Raw genomic sequence first — 17,433 nt, forward strand, 5'->3', positions numbered from 1 at the left:
GATGTGGTGTTTCCAAGTGATCCTTTACGGTAACTTAACAGAAATATTTAAAAGCCAAATCTGGAAGTATTCCCTTTTTAGTAATAGTCTTACAAAATCCTTTCAAGTCTTAAGACTATTCAAAGTATTGCAAGTTTTGGATTCAAGTCATAGGAGTCTCTAATACACATTTTAAATATAGTATGATGTTGGTGATTGAATTTGAACGACTAATAAAGTGAAAGAGTGAAATAAGAAGGACTAATATAATATATTACAATTAATCATATCAAATGGATATATTTGTATATATATATAATATATTTGAAATGCCTGATACATCATATTTTATTGAGGATTATATATATAATGAGAGTTTTTCTCTCTTCTTAGGAAGATTACATTATGTTAATACATGTTATCAATGGATATTTTTTACTTTTGTGTGTTTTATGATTAAGAACTATCATCTTACATATAGATTATATCGTAATGACTATTAATTTTGTTAATTAAGTTTCTAAACTACTACTTAAATAGAGTATTCAATGACCATTACTTAGATAGTTAATGAATAAGAGAAATGTAATTTTTTAGAGATATACGTATTTAAATTTGAACTGAACTTGTAAACTACTTAAATTAAACTTCAACAATATTTCCAAAAGAGATATTTTTGAAATTCCACCATCTTGAATCTTCAAAAATGAAAACTCTTATAAAAACGAATACTTAATAATTTAAACAAAACAAAGCAACTAAATCATATTGTATTAAGCTCGCGTGTTTGCGCGGGTCGACTTCTAAACTATAGTTAACCTATTTTAACAAAAAAAGAAGTACATTAATGGACAACGAGAGCGAAACTAGGGTTTTGGCGATGGGGGATCAGGATGCAACCATGATGGATCTTGGAGAAAGGGCTCGACCTCCGGGAGATCCACCTGATGGGCAGAGGGTCAGGGTGAGAAACTTGATGGGGAGCAACTCGGTTGGGATGCCCCGTCCAGAGGAGGTGTTGGATGATGCTTTTGTGACTGAAAGAGTGTGTTTGGAGTTTCCGAATGGCGAGGATGGTGAGCCAGTAGTCACGATAGGATATGAAGTCTTAGAGGCGATGTATGGTTTGTGGAAAAACTGCATGATTGTCAAAATGTTAAGGCGCAATGTTTCCGTCTCGGTGTTGAGTAAAAGACTGAGAGAGATGTGGAAGCCGGTGGGAAAAATGGCCATGTTAGATCTTCCTCGAAACTTCTTTATGATCCGTTTTGATGTTGAAGCCGAGTACATGGCTGCACTCACAGGTGGGCCTTGGCGAGTGTTTGGAAGTTATCTTTTGACGCAAGCTTGGACGCCTGAGTTTGATCCCCTTCGAGATGAGATTGTTACAACTCCAGTGTGGATCTGATTGTCTAACCTGCCGGTTCATTTTTATCACAGGTCAATTTTGATGTCTATTGCCAAAGGGTTTGGTAAGCCACTTAAATTTTATCTTAATACTTTGAATGTTGAGAGGGCTCGTTTTGCACGGGTTTGTGTGGAAGTGAACTTGAAGCGGCCTCTGAAAGGTACTGTGATGGTGAACGGTGAACGGTATTTTGTCTCTTATGAAGGTCTATCTGCCATTTGCTCTAGGTGTGGGATGTATGGGCATTTGGTTCATAATTGAGCTCAAGCAGTTCAGGAGCGTGAGCTGATGGTGGTGCAAGTGCATGTGGTTATTGTGTCTGTAACGCCCCCGAACCGCCGTACGGCCGGACAGGACCACGGACGGCACCGAGACGCCACATGTGTGGGAACCGCACCCTGGTGGTCCGGTCGAGGGATGGAAGCTGCAGGTTCCCAACCAGTCCTCCTGGACGCGACTCTGCCCACGGTCGAGGTTCGCTTAGGCTTTGCAACCCTTGCGTCCTACGCGCGTTGTGTTGACCCGGACAAGGCTGAGTACCATTTGCAACTTGTCATGTTTTCCCGAAAACCGAATAAATTACTTTAATAATTCATTATATTGAAAACAAGTCATCAAAGCAATATACATAGATAGTCGGATAATTTTACACATATCATTTAGGAAAATAAAGGGTTTTACAAAGAACACAGAAAACCCTATCTGGTACCCTAATGTTTGCTCCAGCTCTAGACTCACTTAGGCTTCCTACAAGACAAAATAATATCATGAGTAATCTAAGATTACTCCGTGAGCCTGGGCACCCCTTTCCTAAACAGGATTCTACTTCCCCAACCCGACTACCCCAACAGGCAAAGGAAACACGCAAGGCAAACAAGCCAACAAGCAATCAAAGCAACGCAATAGAAACAATAGCGGAAGCTATAAACAACAAACAAGCGAGAGAGGTTAGAACGACACGACTCAACTCAGACGATCTACACTCGCTATTCGCAGAAAAAGACGACTAAAGGGAACAAGGATTACTTGACCACTTTAGACTCTTAACTCTTACACAACTCGCAAAGACGACTAGAATAAAACAAGGAACACTTGAAATACTCTAGACTCTTCCACCAAACAAACAAGACATCTAGAATACTACAAGGAATACTTGAAATACTCTAGACTCTTTCACCTATGGGCCCTCGATAATCTGTTCCGTTCCACAACATTTCCTATCCTGAAACCACAAAGGTAACCAGCATGAGCCCACACAAATGCTACATCGTCATGTAGCGGTCACGCTAGTAGCTAGCTAGCCGTGACATTATCCCGCGCGAGTGGTCATCGGGAACTCTCGCGAGACAAACAACATTTGGAACAGAAGATCGACTACACTATTCTAGCTACGACTTAAGAAACAAATTCGAGAGACTTAGCTAAAATACACCAACAACTCAAGCAAGAAAATCAAGCATAACAAGCAAGAAAATCAAGCAAGAGAACATGCAACAATCAACAAGCAACAAGAATGACAATTCATGCAACTTAGATTTTCCTACAAGCATGCAACCACTTTAAGCAACTTAATGCAACAAGTTCAATTATGCATGCAAACCAATTTTAAGCGATTTAACCCATTTAAATCCTTTAAGTCCATTTACGCATGCAAGCCAATTTTTAAGCGATTTAACCCTTTAAATCCTTTAAGTCCATTTACGCATGCAAGTTAACCTCAACCAAAATTATGCAATAAAAATTGCAAATAAACTTCACCAATTTAATCATGCATGCAACCGATTTTAAGCATGAAATATTGCAAGTAAAATCCTTCAAGCTCAACCATGCATGCAAACCCTTTTGTCCAAATTTTAAGCAAGTCCAACTTACTTTAAAATGCATCCAAGTTCATTTTCGCATGGTGATTCCTATCTCAAATTCTATGTGCATTTAAATATGAATTTAGCATGAATCCTACCATATTTCGCATGCATCAATTTAAACTGATTCTAACATGAATCTAGTCTAAATGCAACAAGAAAATGAGTATGTGCAAGGATCTAAAGATCAATGCAGCACTCCACACACAATTATCACATAACTCACCCTGATACAGCTGATGATGGTCGGACTTCACTGCACCACGGATCAGACAACTTCCCTTCTTGCGTCCAACAACGTCTTCTTCTCGACTTTCTTACTTTGGCCGCAACACTTCTCTCCTTTCTCTCTTCTTTCTCTCTTCCTCTCCTTTCTCTCTTTCTCTTCTTCTCCCTTTAGAATTTTTGGCGGAATGAGAGAGAGTGGAGGTCTTTATATAGAGAAAGTGGGCGACAACATGACCCAATGCATGCTAGATGAGTTTCCATCATCAAAACCACCAATTTGCATGTGTGTACACTTGTTAAGTGAGCACAACACTTGTCCAAGAGAATTTTCTCTTGTCTCCCACTCACTTCCATTTGATTAAATTAACTTTTAGTGGAAAATTCCACTTAGGTTAATTTTGAAATTAATTAATCACTTAGTGGAGACTCCACTAACTCCACTTTTTAATATTTAATTCACCCTCCTTAGTGGGTTCCTTCCTACTCTCGCTTCCTGTCCAGGACACAACCTTGTCCACTCGGTGTTCGCCTAGTACGTCCGCTCGTTCCACGTACGTCTGTACGGTACATGGTACACGGTACATTGTACCATCGGCCACCTCTCGACCATGGGTCGGTCTCGGTCCGGACTGCGTTCGTTTCCTCCAGACTCCCTCGATCTTTTCTCGGATAACTCTCGGTCTTTTCTCCCTTCGGTTCTTCCCGTCCCTTCTGGCACTTCTCGGAGCATACTGTCTTTCTTGGTACTAGACTGTCTCTTCCGCATACGCAATTTTCCGCATAAACCGCCAAGTCCCGATCTGTCTTAAGGTCTCGATCGTACATCCAGCCACTTCGGTCTTGGCATGGCCATTCTCCAACTCGTGCATTTTTCCTCGGACTTCCTTCAGCCTTTCTTCTTTGTTTTTCTTCCTCTTCCTCTTTAAGTCTTATCTGGGCCATTTCTCCGAACTTTTATTTGGGATTTCTGTCCTTAGTGAGGGTCACTACAGTGTCGGGTGGAGATGTCGCGGTGGAGGACGGATTCACGGTGGTTGGTAGAGGAGGAAGGAAAGTCCGATAGATGACTACAAAGCAAAGTTCATCGGGGGCGAGTCCGGTGGGAAGTAAAGATCGTAGTCTTCGGGAAATCCTGGTAAAGCAGGTTTTTGAGAACGTTGCCATATCGAATAGATTTGGTGGGTTGGGGAATAATATGGAATCTCAGGAAAGAAGGGAAGTTGTTGTTCGTAACAGAGAGGACAAGGAAAATGAGAATATTATGGAAACCTCCGAAAATGATAAGAATGTGGTGCAAGGACAAGAAAAGATTTTTGGTGGGAATTTTGAGATTCAAAGAGAGGATGTTCAAGGGCCTTTTCAACAGAAACGGACTGCGCCTGTAAAGTCTGGTTTGAATAATGGGCCGAGAATTGGACAGAAGTTTAGTGGGCCTAAGTCACAAACTAAATCCAATAAGCCGACGAGGGGTCTGGTCTTTGGTCCATGTGGGGAAGATGTTACACTGTCTGCATCGGGTAAACGTTTGAGATCGGAACCGGTGACTTTTGGCGGCCAAGGCGGATTTTGGTCAATCAACGGGTCTCGAATCCGGGGACGGCGAGGATTGATGCGAAGAGGGTTTCAGAAGAGACACATGATGGTTCGGGGAAAGATGAGGTCGAAGGGAACCACGAGGAGGATATGCAAATTGCTCTGTCGGAAATGGCGGCGGCTGTTACTGTTGCTTAACGGGTTTCCCCGGTGATTCAGGTTCGGGAGTTTTGTGTAATCATAATGATTAATTGTTTATTTTACGGGAGGCAAATAAACCTAATTTTAGGAAATCAATCCGATACATTTTGAAGCAAGGGGAGATAAAGCACAGCAGATATGTCAGGGTTTGGGGTTTGAGAATGTATTTTGTGTGGATGCAGTGGGTCAACTTGGTGGTTTGTGGCTATTGTGGAGAACAAGGATAGGAGATGTGCCGGTTTTGGACTGCTCCGATCAACATATTCATGCTAGAATTGTTGACGGTACTGATGTGTTGCATTTCATTGCCGTTTATGCGGATCCCTCGGTCAGTAGGAGAAGTGGACTGTGGGGTCAGTTGAAAGATATCATTCAGGAGATCACGGAGCCGGTTGTTGTTGGCGGTAATTTCAATACTATTGTAAGAACTGATGAGCGAACAAGAGGTAGTGGACGATTGTCTCAGGACTCGTTGGCTTTTGGTCATTGGATAAATGAACTATCTCTTATTGACATGGAGTTCAAGGGGAATAATTTTACATGGAAGAGAGGACGTGTCGTGAATACTTTTATCGCAAAGAGGTTGGATCGGGTACTCTGCTGTGCCCACACCAGACTGAAATGGCAAGAGGCTTCGGTCATTCACCTTCCTTTTCTTTCATCTGATCACGCTCCTCTTTATGTCCAGTTGTGTCTAGAGGTGAAGAGTGATCCGAGGAGGAGACCTTTTAGATTTGAGGTAGCCTCGTTAAGTCATCCAAGCTTCAAGGAGATACTCCAGAAATCTTGGGATCGTAGCCTGTCCACTCCATAAGCACTTAATGGCTTGCGGGTTCAGCTGAAACGGTGGAATAAAGAAGTTTTTGGTGATGTTCAGAGGCGGGAAGAACAGTTGGTTCAGGTGATTCAGGATGTCCACGATCTACTCGATATTAGCCAGACGGATGATTTGTTGGCTAAGGAGGATAGTTTGTTGCAAGAATTTGAAGTGGCTCTTGCACAAGAGGAATTAATATGGTTCCAGAAATCTAGAGAGACGTGGATTGTGTTTGGAGACCGTAATACGCGTTACTTTCACATTTCAACAATCATTAGGAGGCGAAGGAATCGAATCGAGATGTTGAAGAATGATGAGGGGATTTGGATTTCAGATTTGAAGGATCTAGAGGGTTTAGTGGTGAGTTACTATAAAATGTTGTATTATATGCAGGATGTGGATGAGGTTGTCGACTCTTTGCCACCTGCGGGTTTTACTACATTAACCCGAGCGAAGCAGTCTAGTCTGAATAAACCTTTTATGCGGCTTGAAGTAGAGAAGTCAATAAAGGGAATGGGCAGGTTTAAAGCTCCCGAACCGGATGGCTTCCAGCCAGTATTTTATCAGGATTGTTGGACAACTGTTGGGGACTCGGTGAGCAGTTTTTTTCTGCAGTTCTTTGAAACTGGTACTCTACCGTGTGGAACTAATGATGCTTTGGTAGTTTTGATTCCTAAAGTGGGCAAACCTGAGAAGATCTCACAGTTCAGACCGATCAGTTTATGTAATGTCTTGTTTAAAGTGATTACTAAAACTATGGTTCTGAGATTGAAGGAGGTGATGCCTCAGCTTACTGGACCAACACAGTCAAGTTTCATTCCTGGAAGACTCAGTGCTGATAATATTGTTGTAGTGCAGGAAGCAGTTCATTCAATGCGACGAAAGCAGAGTCGTAAAGGGTGGATGTTGTTGAAACTAGATTTAGAAAAGGCCTACGATCGGGTTAGATGGGATTTCCTTGAGGATACCCTTCATGTTGCTGGTTTCTCGTCTACTTGGATAGCATGGATTATGCAGTGCGTTACAGGGCAGTTGATGACAGTTTTGTGGAATGGAGAGAAGACTGATCCCTTCACACCTTTGAGAGGGTTGCGCCAGGGTGATCCTCTGTCTCCCTATCTGTTTGTGCTTTATGGAGAGGTTGTATCACCATATTGATACATCAGTTAGGGCAGGTGAGTGGAAGCCTATCAGTCTTTCCCGGGGAGGACCGAAGCTATCTCATATTTGTTTCGCAAATGATCTGATACTGTTTTCGGAAGCTTCAGTGTCCCAGATTCGTGTTATACAAAAGGTTTTAGAGAGATTTTGTAGAGCTTCAGGACAGAAAGTAAGCTTAGAGAAGTCTAAGATCTTTTTTTCTAATAATGTCCACTGTGACTTGGAGAGATCGATTAGTGAGGAGAGTGGGATCAGTTCTACACGTGATTTGGGAAAATACTTAGGTATGCATGTGTTACAGAAAATATTTAATAAAGCCACCTTTGGAGATGTTCTTGATAGGGTGGCTACACGCTTGGCGGGATGGAAAGGCCGTACGTTGAGTGTGGCAGGTCGGATGATTTTGACAAAACTTGTTCTGCAATCGATCCCTGTTCATACTATGAGTACCATTTCTCTGCTGAAGGCGTCTCTGGATGCACTTGATCGAATCTCCAGATCTTTTCTATGGGGAGATACTGCGGAGAAGAGGAAGCAACATCTACTGGCTTGGAAGACGGTCTGTTTGCCAAAATGAGATGGAGGATTGGGTATCAGATCGGCCAAAGACATGAATAAAGCTTTGCTCGCAAAGATTGGTTGGAGGCTGCTAAATGATAAGACTTCTTTGTGGGCTAGAGTGTTGAATAGTAAGTATAAGGTGAAGGCGATACACGATCATTCCTGGCTTGTTCGTAAAAGTACTTGATCCTCGACTTGGCGTAGTATAACAATGGGAATAAGAGAAGTGTTGGTCCCGGGGCTGACTTGGGTTTTGGGTGATGGGCAGACAGTTCGGTTTTGGATAGACAAGTGGCTTTCTCCAACTCCGTTGGGTGAGTGTGTAATAACCCCTTTACCTACTAGTGTTGATTCTTTACGAGTTTGTGATGTTTGGAGACAGGGGACAGGTTGGTTGATGTCACAGCTTACGCCTTATGTCCCGGTTGATATTAGTTTACGCCTTGCTGCAATAGTTGTGGATACTATCACAGGGGCTACAAATAGGCTGTTTTGGGGTGAGAGTTCAGATGGGCGGTTTACAGTGCAGTCGGCTTATCGCTTTCTGAAAAGAGATACTACACCACGACTGGATTTGGGGATGTTGTATAGTCTTGTTTGGCATGTTGTTGCCCCGGAGAGAGTGCGAGTGTTCCTTTGGCTGGGTGTTCACCAAGTGCTAATGACTAATATGGAGCGTTTCCGCAGACATCTTTGTGCAAATGGAGTTTGTCAGGTATGCAATAGTGGCGAAGAATCAATCATACATACAATGCGGGATTGCCCTGCCATGTCTGGCGTCTGGAGCAGGTTTATCCCGAGGTGGAAAAGGGCTTCCTTCTTCATGAGTTCGTTACTTGAGTGGGTTTATGAGAACTTGGGAGATGCATATGTGACTGGAGGTTGTCCATGCTCCACAGTGTTTGCCATGGCTGTGTGGTGGGGCTGGAAATGGCGATGTGGTAATATTTTTGGGGTAAATGGCAAATGTCGGGACCGAGTACGATTTATTAAGGAGCTAGCGCTGGAGGTGTATCAAGCCAACCAAAAGATGAATACTAATGGGAGGGAGACTGGGAGGATTGAGCACTTAATCTCTTGGATTCGACCGAGTGAGGGGTGGGGTAAGATTAACACTGATTGTGCGTCTCGAGGCAAACCGGGACTGGCTACTGCGGGAGGAGTGTTACGGGATAGTAATGGCCGGTGGTGTCGTGGTTTTGCACTGAATATCGGTATATGTTCAGCGTCTTTGGCCGAATTATTGGGTGTGTATTATGGTCTTGTACTGGCATGGGAGTGTCAGTTGAGTTATGTTGAGTTGGAAGTGGATTCTGAGGTTGTTGTGGGTTTTTTAAAGACAGGGATAAGTGACTCTCACCCGCTGTCGTTCCTAATACGCTTGTGCTATGGCTTTCTTTCAAAGAACTGGACATTTCGAATTTCTCATGTATATAGGGAGGCTAATCGTCTGGCAGATGGATTAGCAAACTATGCGTTTTCGTTATCGCTGGGTTTTCATTATTTGGATGTTTGTCCGAACGTTAGGATTTTGGTGTATTTTGAGAACTCTAATGGAACGGCAGTTCCTAGACATGTACGTGTGTAATTTTATTTTGTTTGAATAAATTGTAGGAGACTATTGTCTCCTATGGCCTACAAAAAAAAAACTATAGTTAACCTACAATCAATAATACAAAAAGTGGCTTTGAAATTCTGCATTATTCAAGTTAGTTAATCTTTGAATCATCTATTACCTGGACGTTATTACAATATTTCCCAACAATAAAATATCAGCTTTTTATAACTTCTTTGATAAAGCTAAAACTTTACCATTGTTTTGTCGGGACATTAACATATAAAATTAAGGTTTTGCACATAGTATATACTTTCCCTTACTATATCGGACTCCACTATCCAATATCTTTCACAAAGACAATAATTGAGAGCATCCTTGAAATGGCAAGCAAGAAAAGAAAAAGGTAAGGTAAAAAACTAAAAATAAAAAAAGTTTGTCAAAAAAGTTGGTTCTGTCTTCGAAAGTTTTTGCCTAATTTTTATTCCGAGATATTCGAACTTATTCTACTGCATTTTAGTTATCACTGTTTGCTTGATGATATTTTTTGGGCGTAATGTTTGCCTGATTTTTTGGTGCTCGGTGACCTTTTTATATATAGAGATATATACATACAAACGAACAATTACTCGTAAACGTTTACGATTTTGATTATAATTTAAAATATATATATGTTTTCTAGAAGTCTAATGTACACGTAAACCAAATAAAATCTCGCCTCTCTTATTTTTTTGTTGTTGTTGATTATATTAATAGACATGTGTGTATCAAATATCAATCACCATTTAATTATCAATTAGGACTGTATTATGTTAACATATTGCATTAGTTTATGACGTTAATCCTAACTATCGATAGTCATATCAACAGATTCTTCTTTCAATATATGTCTACTCAAGAAAATTTAAAGGATAGTGACGGATTCTAATTACAATAATCATTAAAGGCTTATGTCATTTTTTTCAAACAACGAAAAGAAAAGAGACGTAAGACTTACAAAGAAAACAATGGTTTCCATTTTCAACCATTCATTACAGTATTGTTTACACGTATTTTCTAATCAAACTGAGCAACTTGTATTACAATATATTACATTTTCTAGATCATAGTGCTCGAAAGACAGGAAAGAAGAGATTCTTTTGCAATACTATTGGGTCGCAAAAGGAAATGTAATGAGTAAAAGTCATTGTTTGGTTAATACAATAATACTTGAATGGCAAAATTATTCAAGCTGTTGGATATTTATCTTAATAATATTAGCAACAAATATCAAAATCCAATAACTGATAGTGGAAAAGAAAAATAAAGGCAAAAACTAAACAATTGGTCAGATTAATTTATGCTTAATCAGAAGATCAAAGTATTGATTGATCAATAATGTACATTAATTCAAAATATAAAAAAAGGTAAGTGGCGTCCGTTGGCTACTAGTCCAATATTCTTTATTTTTCAAATTTACACACACTGATTTAAAATAAAAATAAAAACATGTTATGAGAATTATGTACAAGTATTCATATATGGAGCTCTCTCTCACACACACACAGAGATTGAAAAAAAAAATGAAAAAAAAATCAAAGACTAATAACCCTAAACTCACCCCACAAAATAAAGGGTTCATTAAAAAGTAATTAAACACAGCATTTACTAGTATATTAATATGATTATTATGACTTAATAATTATTGTACAGTCCTTGAAGATCCCAATCTTGTGATAATAATGCAGAAGGAACCATCTCATAATCACCTTCTGACCAAAGCGGTGGATAAACCCATAAGTCTGTCGTCGAGTCAGAGAATATAAAATCTTTACCTAGCTGAGTCGAACCATCGTAACTCGATCCCAAACTCGGCAGCTCTACGATCTCCCCTAGCTCCTCTAAGCCCGTCCCAGAGGAAGACACGAGAGACTCAAGCGAAGAAGAAGACTGTGAAGACGAAAACGTAAAAAAAGAAGAAGATGAAGACTGTGACGTTGTCGTCGTCGTCATGATCTCCATGTGAGCGGCTTTGAGAGCTGCGGCTTGGATGTCACGAGGGCTGAGGGAGCTAGGTCTCGGGAAAGAGCCGGCTAGGTCAGGGAAGTTGAGTATAGCGGAGGCTCCTTTGATGCTAAGAGCAGCTACGTCGTGTGCACGCGCCGCCATCTCCGGGGAAGGAAACGTTCCGAGCCATATACGTGATTTTTTCCTCGGCTCGCGTATCTCCGACACCCATTTCCCCCAGTTCCTCTTTCGGACTCCCCGGTAAACCGGATACTTACCGGAATCTCTAACCGATTTATTTTTCTCCTCCTTGCTCTCTTGACTCGCTAAGCTAGTCTTGGGAGTGGTAGTCTTTGAAGCTATCATATTGATGATCTACTTTATAAAGAAGAGCTTTATACCAAAAACACCAATGTCACACTAACCATTATAATTTTTCTTTTCGTTTTGGGAACAAGGTGTAGAGAAAAGTTTGGGAATGTGATATAATGGTATTATTTTGGGGAATGAGTTAATGAAGGAAAGTGAGAGACAGAGTTTGATGGGTATTTGTCTGCATTTCTCAATCACTCCCTTATTTATATGCAACAATTGTTTTGGGGTATGGTAGGGTCGTAGGGGTAAAGGGAGATATGGGACAAATATTGCACTGAGTCTATAGTAAGTAAAAGCAAATGAGGACCCACGGGCTAAACTTTGATTTGATGCTCTTAAAAGACCCGTACATATTTTTCTATTAATCATGAATGATTGCTATGTTTTTTTCTCCTAGTTTGTATTTCTACTATTGTGAAATGTGTATTTTTTTGTTTTACAATTTGTTATGTTTGCTAATAAACAGAATATAAGTGAGTAACAGAAAGAGATAGTATTATATGTCGTTATGATTTATGAATGGTATAAGTTTAATTTTGACATTTTGAAAATGTGATTCTACTTTTGTTATTATGTCATCTAATCAATTAGAATTAGAGTGTGTAAAATTATGATTAAAATAAATCATGGGTTTGACTGACATGATATACGTAAGTATTAATTAGTAATCGAATATTAATAAAATGAAACTGATCCATTAGTGGAAACCTTGTAGCTAGTTAAAAAGAGTGTCTACATAATAATCACAAAACTCCAAAACAAAAAAGTACTTAAATTTTACAGATTTGCTATTTTTGAACACTTAAAAATGCTCATATTTATGATTTTTTTTTTGTTGCTAAAATACATACTTCATAACATATACTAAACCTTGAAAAAAATTAAACAAATAAAAACTCAACACGATGTGTAAATTATGTATTTAAATTTTGAAATATAGCAAATCCACAAAATTTTAACCATCATGAAAAAATTCACATACACCATACCAAAATAAAGAAACTGTTTCATAATTGATTTAATATGTATTGGTAAAACAATTTAAATGTTGTTTATCAAAACAATTTTTTTGGTGTTTTCTGACTAGATGTTGTTATATCATTTAAATATACATACTGATTATAATCTGTGTTTGCAACACATGTTAATTAAAGACATTAAATAAGCTCAAATTAAAAAATAACTATTGCATTATATTACTTGAGGATTTGGAAATAGGTATAACACAATACAGTTTTGTGTTTAGTTAGAGAGTTTTACAAAGTAAGGCAGACTAATGGAATTATGTGGAAGGTTGATAGGATCTATTATGCAACCAATTGTTTCCTTCTATTTCCTCAAAGCAAATGAATGTTCTCTTTAGAATAAAAGATATAGTATATTAATTATATCTCAAAGTCCCTTCTACATATAACGAGATATATTATTTTGTTAAATGCCGACTTATTAAATATTAAATATTCAATGTAATATACATGATCGTGACTTTTTTTTTTATATAATAATTTTAACGAATTGTCTTCTTTACGTTGAAAATGGTGTGTCAACTGTTTTCTGGTTTATTTAAAAGTTTTCAACATATATACTGTTGAATCATTTCTTATCGTGTGCATCATCATGCTTGTCACTACAGAAACATTATCTTGTCGTACTTAAAAACTTATTTTATATAAAAGCATATATGTGTTTGTATATGCATACGCATAAGATATTCTTTTTTTTTTGAATAAAACGCATAAGATATATTCATCTAGTTATAAAGATAATTCAGAAGAATTTTAAGTTGAAAATTTGGATTCAAGATTGTTAATTAAGCCGCAAAGTCTTAACTTTTCTTAAGTCTTTACTGCATCGTGTAATGGTCTAACCCAAGAATTGTTAATAGTATGTTTTTTAGTCAATGAGATATCTCTAATTTCCTTTTAATAATCATTAAGGTTTTGATTCTAGTATAAACCGTTAGACATTCAACGTCTAAAAAGCTTAAACTACTTAATCGAGACTATACAATTTTAGGTGGTTTATAATTAATATTTTGTTTATAATATTCTAATTATAGAATATCCACACACCAAAAAAGTTAATCATGTTATCCTTGTGTAGGAGGGTTAGACTGAGAAGTAAGAATCCGAAATCAAATAGTTCAAGATCAACAGTTTTTCACACATGTAAAATCAAATCTCTAAACTTTGTTCTAGGCAGTGGTTGGCATTGAGAATGATTCCAACTGTGACAACTTATTCGATATTTATTTTAGTATAACTTTTTCATATTTTGGAACTAGTCTAACATACACATCTCGAGATTAAAGACAAATTCTGTCGAAATAAATAACAAAAAAAAAACTGATGATATAAGACAAAGTTAGTTACAGATTTGGAAATGAACCTATATACTAATTCAAGTAGCACCAACGAACGACGTTGTGTGTTCCTTGACCTCATGTTTCTATATGCATACATGCATTTTAAATTGCTACTAATCCTACAATTATAAACTAAAGGATGATATGATCCCAATTATTAAAAAATGAACAAGAGTTCTCAAAGTTGTAAGTCTGTACTTCTTTGCTGAATGGCTAACTAAACCGACTAAACGATTACTAGCCTTATGTAAATATATTCTAGTATTTTGATGGTTTTAGTTATGTACTCTTTGGAAAGAGAACTTAAAAATGTTGGTTGTCTGATCATTTAAATAACAATGCATGGTTTAGTATAAAGTAATATTTAGGGGTCAATCGATCGACCGTACCACACGCTAAAGTTTGTCGACGTATATGATAAGCTGAATCATAACGGTAGGTGAGTGTAAACAAGCTATCTGATATAAATGTTCAGATTCTAAGAATTATTGAAGTGGTTTTAATCAAGCTCCGGGAAATGATCTTTAGCTGTTTAATGATAAAAGAGAACTTTCTAGCTAGCTGATCTTGTATTCCAATTAGCTACCAATCATATATACTGTGTTTAACTAGTAAATCAACAGAACAAATACAATATTTTTATTCATGGACCTAATATACTTCAGAGTCATGATAATTTCACACACATGCTGTTTTAATATTTTTTTTTTGTTAAAATTCGAGTATATTTGTTCTATTAACGGTTTCATATACGTCCTCTAATACACATTGCATTTGCATATACATCATATTGAAACATGTTTGAGTTACAAACAGGTGGTTAAAGACTAAGGGCATCTTTAATGGAGTAACGGTAAAAGATTCTCAAAAAAATAAAAATAAAAATTATATTTTTTACAAATTTTCTTTTTTATTTATTTTTTAATATCTGTTTTACTGAATAAATGACATCCGTCTTATTTGCTGTGAGAATCGTTTCTCAAATTTTTTCCAGAAGAATAAATGACATCCTCCTTCTTTTCTCTTCTCTTTATTTTTTTATTTTTTTTAATAAAAGTATTTGTAAAAGAATTTTCCAGTGGAAATGGTTAAAATGACTAGAGTTCAAAATTGCCATTTTCGACAAATATATCGGTCCACAAATAATGAGTTCCATCATACATATAATGCAATCACAAAAAAAAGTAAGGAACGAGAACGCAACGCAATAAGCTTTTCGAAATGGGGGCAATACATACAATACATAATATGGGAACGAGACAACGACGAAATAATAAGTTTTTTGAAGTGGGGCAATATATATAATCTTTCTTTTTTACCTTTTCTATTTATATATATATATATATATATATATATATTTTTTTTTAAATGTTCTTACTTATTTTCTAGCAAATATTCTTTCTATTAGTATGATATTGCAAATATTATGTATTAAGTAATCCATTTTATAATAAAACGGAAGTACACAACATTTTTTTGTATACTATATAATTTTAATAAGTTGGTTACAAATAGGTTATACATTAATAATAGATTAATTAGTTACAAATAGGTTATACCGAAAATGTTAAAGAGAATATTCTAAATAATCATATCATCTAACTTACCATATTAATTTCCTTTATTAAATTATTTATTAAATAAAATCTTTTGATATCTAACTTAACATATTAATTTGTTAATTATTATTATACTTCACCTCTCATTTTTATATATGAATCTATTTTGTGAAACAAATAAATTATCATATTATTTAGTGTAATTAAAAATAGTTTTATTTCCGGATATACCATAAGTTGAATTTTTAAAAACAAATAGAAATTGTTCAATCTATAACATATTCAAGCTTTAGTAATAATATTCTTTAATAATAATATATATTGAACTAAAAATTTTACTGAGTAACGGGTCAAAATTTGAATATTTAAATTCAATTTCATATTTTTTGTTGAATTTTATAATTTTATATAATACTCCCTCCGTTTCATAATATAAGATGTTTAGAGAAGTTTTTTTGTTTCATAATATAAGATGTTTTCAAGTTTCTAGATAACTTTTATATTAGTTTAATACTTTATATTATGTAGTCTTGTTTGTGATTGGTTAAACTTTTTGAAAGTGGCAATTTTTTAATCTGCGTGCTTTACTCAAAACATCTTATATTTTGAAACGGAAGGAGTATAATAAACTTTAAATAATTTATTTTGAAATATTTTTAATATATTGAAACTTGATATAAAAGACAGAAACTATAAACACTCTAAATTGATTCGTTATAGCAATATCAATAATATGTCACTATAATATGAAATAATTTAAAGAAACCAAGTATATTAAAACAAAAAGTATAACAATATATTAAATTATTCAGAATATAATAATTCGCTTTTTTAAAACCAAATTTACAAAATTATGTCTTATAATGACATTCAAGTCATGATGTAGAATATACATTGTTGAAATAACTTCACATATATAACCTAATACAATATATTTTAAAATATAAAATATACAAAATTTTGTATAAAATAAAATTTAACCAGTGTTATAGCACGAGTACTTATCTAAAATCATTAATAATATAAAACTTACAAAATAGGTGTCTTTTTTCAAGCCATCATATTTAGCATATGATTTTATTGCATAATATTTTATCCAAAAAACTTTTAAAAATAATCACATAAATTATATTTTATATAAAAATTACAATATAAATAAAATGAATTTCAAAGCACGGGTCTTAATTCTAAAACGAGAGCATCAAAAATAAGTAATCAAGAAACTAGAGATGGGTAGGTGGCACGAAAGCTATAGATTTAATTTTGCTTCTTCTTATATAATCGTTCCTTTTTAGTTTTTACATAGCAATTATATAATGTGCTACAAAAGGAGCACGTAAAAGAGAGAAAAAGGCAATTTTTGTGTGGACGGGAGAAAATATTGGATAGAATGATTTAAGTAGAAACATTGGATAGAATGATTTGATTAGAAGAAAAAAAAATATAGTGGTCCAAGAGACATTTGGAAATGTAAGACATGTCCATAAGTTTTGATTTTGTTAAGAGGGTATATAAAGGTGTAGTCAACGAAACGCGCGTATGGGTTGTCGTTTGGATCCCATTCATTTCATGCTATAACTTACACGCAAATATATGTGTTGTGTATATTTGCGATGTAACAGTACAGCTCAATAATTGCGATGCTCAGTGTCAGTCGAAAATATTGAACAGGAATTCACCGACCGATGTTTATTTGTCGATGATTTTATGAGTGGAAGAAGAACGTGAGATCATTCTAATCCAAAGAACTAAATTGTACTAGTTAGGGGTTTGTAGTGTCTGATATTATTTCTTTCTAAAAGTATCTGTTAAGTTAGTGGTAAAAGATTTGAGGAATGGTATC

At 36.1% G+C, this 17,433-nt stretch overlaps 3 protein-coding genes across 3 annotated transcripts; 2 read left to right on the top strand and 1 right to left on the bottom strand.

The window, feature by feature from the left end:
• Positions 827-1,648, top strand: LOC104709398. The gene is made up of 2 exons (XM_010426021.1): positions 827-1,338; positions 1,420-1,648. The coding sequence occupies exons 1-2, from the start codon at positions 827-829 to the stop codon at positions 1,646-1,648; spliced, it is 741 nt and encodes a 246-aa protein (XP_010424323.1).
• Positions 4,541-7,186, top strand: LOC104709399. Its single transcript, XM_010426022.1, has 3 exons — positions 4,541-4,994; positions 5,394-5,950; positions 6,050-7,186. Exons 1-3 carry the CDS (start codon positions 4,541-4,543, stop codon positions 7,184-7,186), a joined length of 2,148 nt encoding a protein of 715 aa, XP_010424324.1.
• LOC104706900 (ethylene-responsive transcription factor TINY-like) lies at positions 10,731-11,843 on the bottom strand. Its single transcript, XM_010423137.1, has one exon. It carries the CDS (start codon positions 11,655-11,657, stop codon positions 10,980-10,982), a length of 678 nt encoding a protein of 225 aa, XP_010421439.1. The 5' UTR covers positions 11,658-11,843; the 3' UTR covers positions 10,731-10,979.

The sequence above is a fragment of the Camelina sativa genome, chromosome 8 (assembly GCF_000633955.1).
Source record: "Camelina sativa cultivar DH55 chromosome 8, Cs, whole genome shotgun sequence".
Classification (NCBI taxonomy): Eukaryota; Viridiplantae; Streptophyta; class Magnoliopsida; order Brassicales; family Brassicaceae; genus Camelina; species Camelina sativa.

Bases quoted from the DNA above. Each gene is read 5' to 3' on its own strand.
- LOC104709398 (XM_010426021.1), top strand. From the start codon at position 827: ATGGACAACGAGAGCGAAACTAGGGTTTTGGCGATGGGGGATCAGGAT. The intron at 1,339-1,419 runs GTTTGATCCCCT...TTTTTATCACAG, and splicing joins ACGCAAGCTTGGACGCCTGA to GTCAATTTTGATGTCTATTG.
- LOC104709399 (XM_010426022.1), top strand. From the start codon at position 4,541: ATGACTACAAAGCAAAGTTCATCGGGGGCGAGTCCGGTGGGAAGTAAA. The intron at 4,995-5,393 runs GTAAACGTTTGA...GTGTGGATGCAG, and splicing joins TGTTACACTGTCTGCATCGG to TGGGTCAACTTGGTGGTTTG. The intron at 5,951-6,049 runs GTAGCCTCGTTA...TTGCGGGTTCAG, and splicing joins GGAGACCTTTTAGATTTGAG to CTGAAACGGTGGAATAAAGA.
- LOC104706900 (XM_010423137.1), bottom strand. From the start codon at position 11,657: ATGATAGCTTCAAAGACTACCACTCCCAAGACTAGCTTAGCGAGTCAA.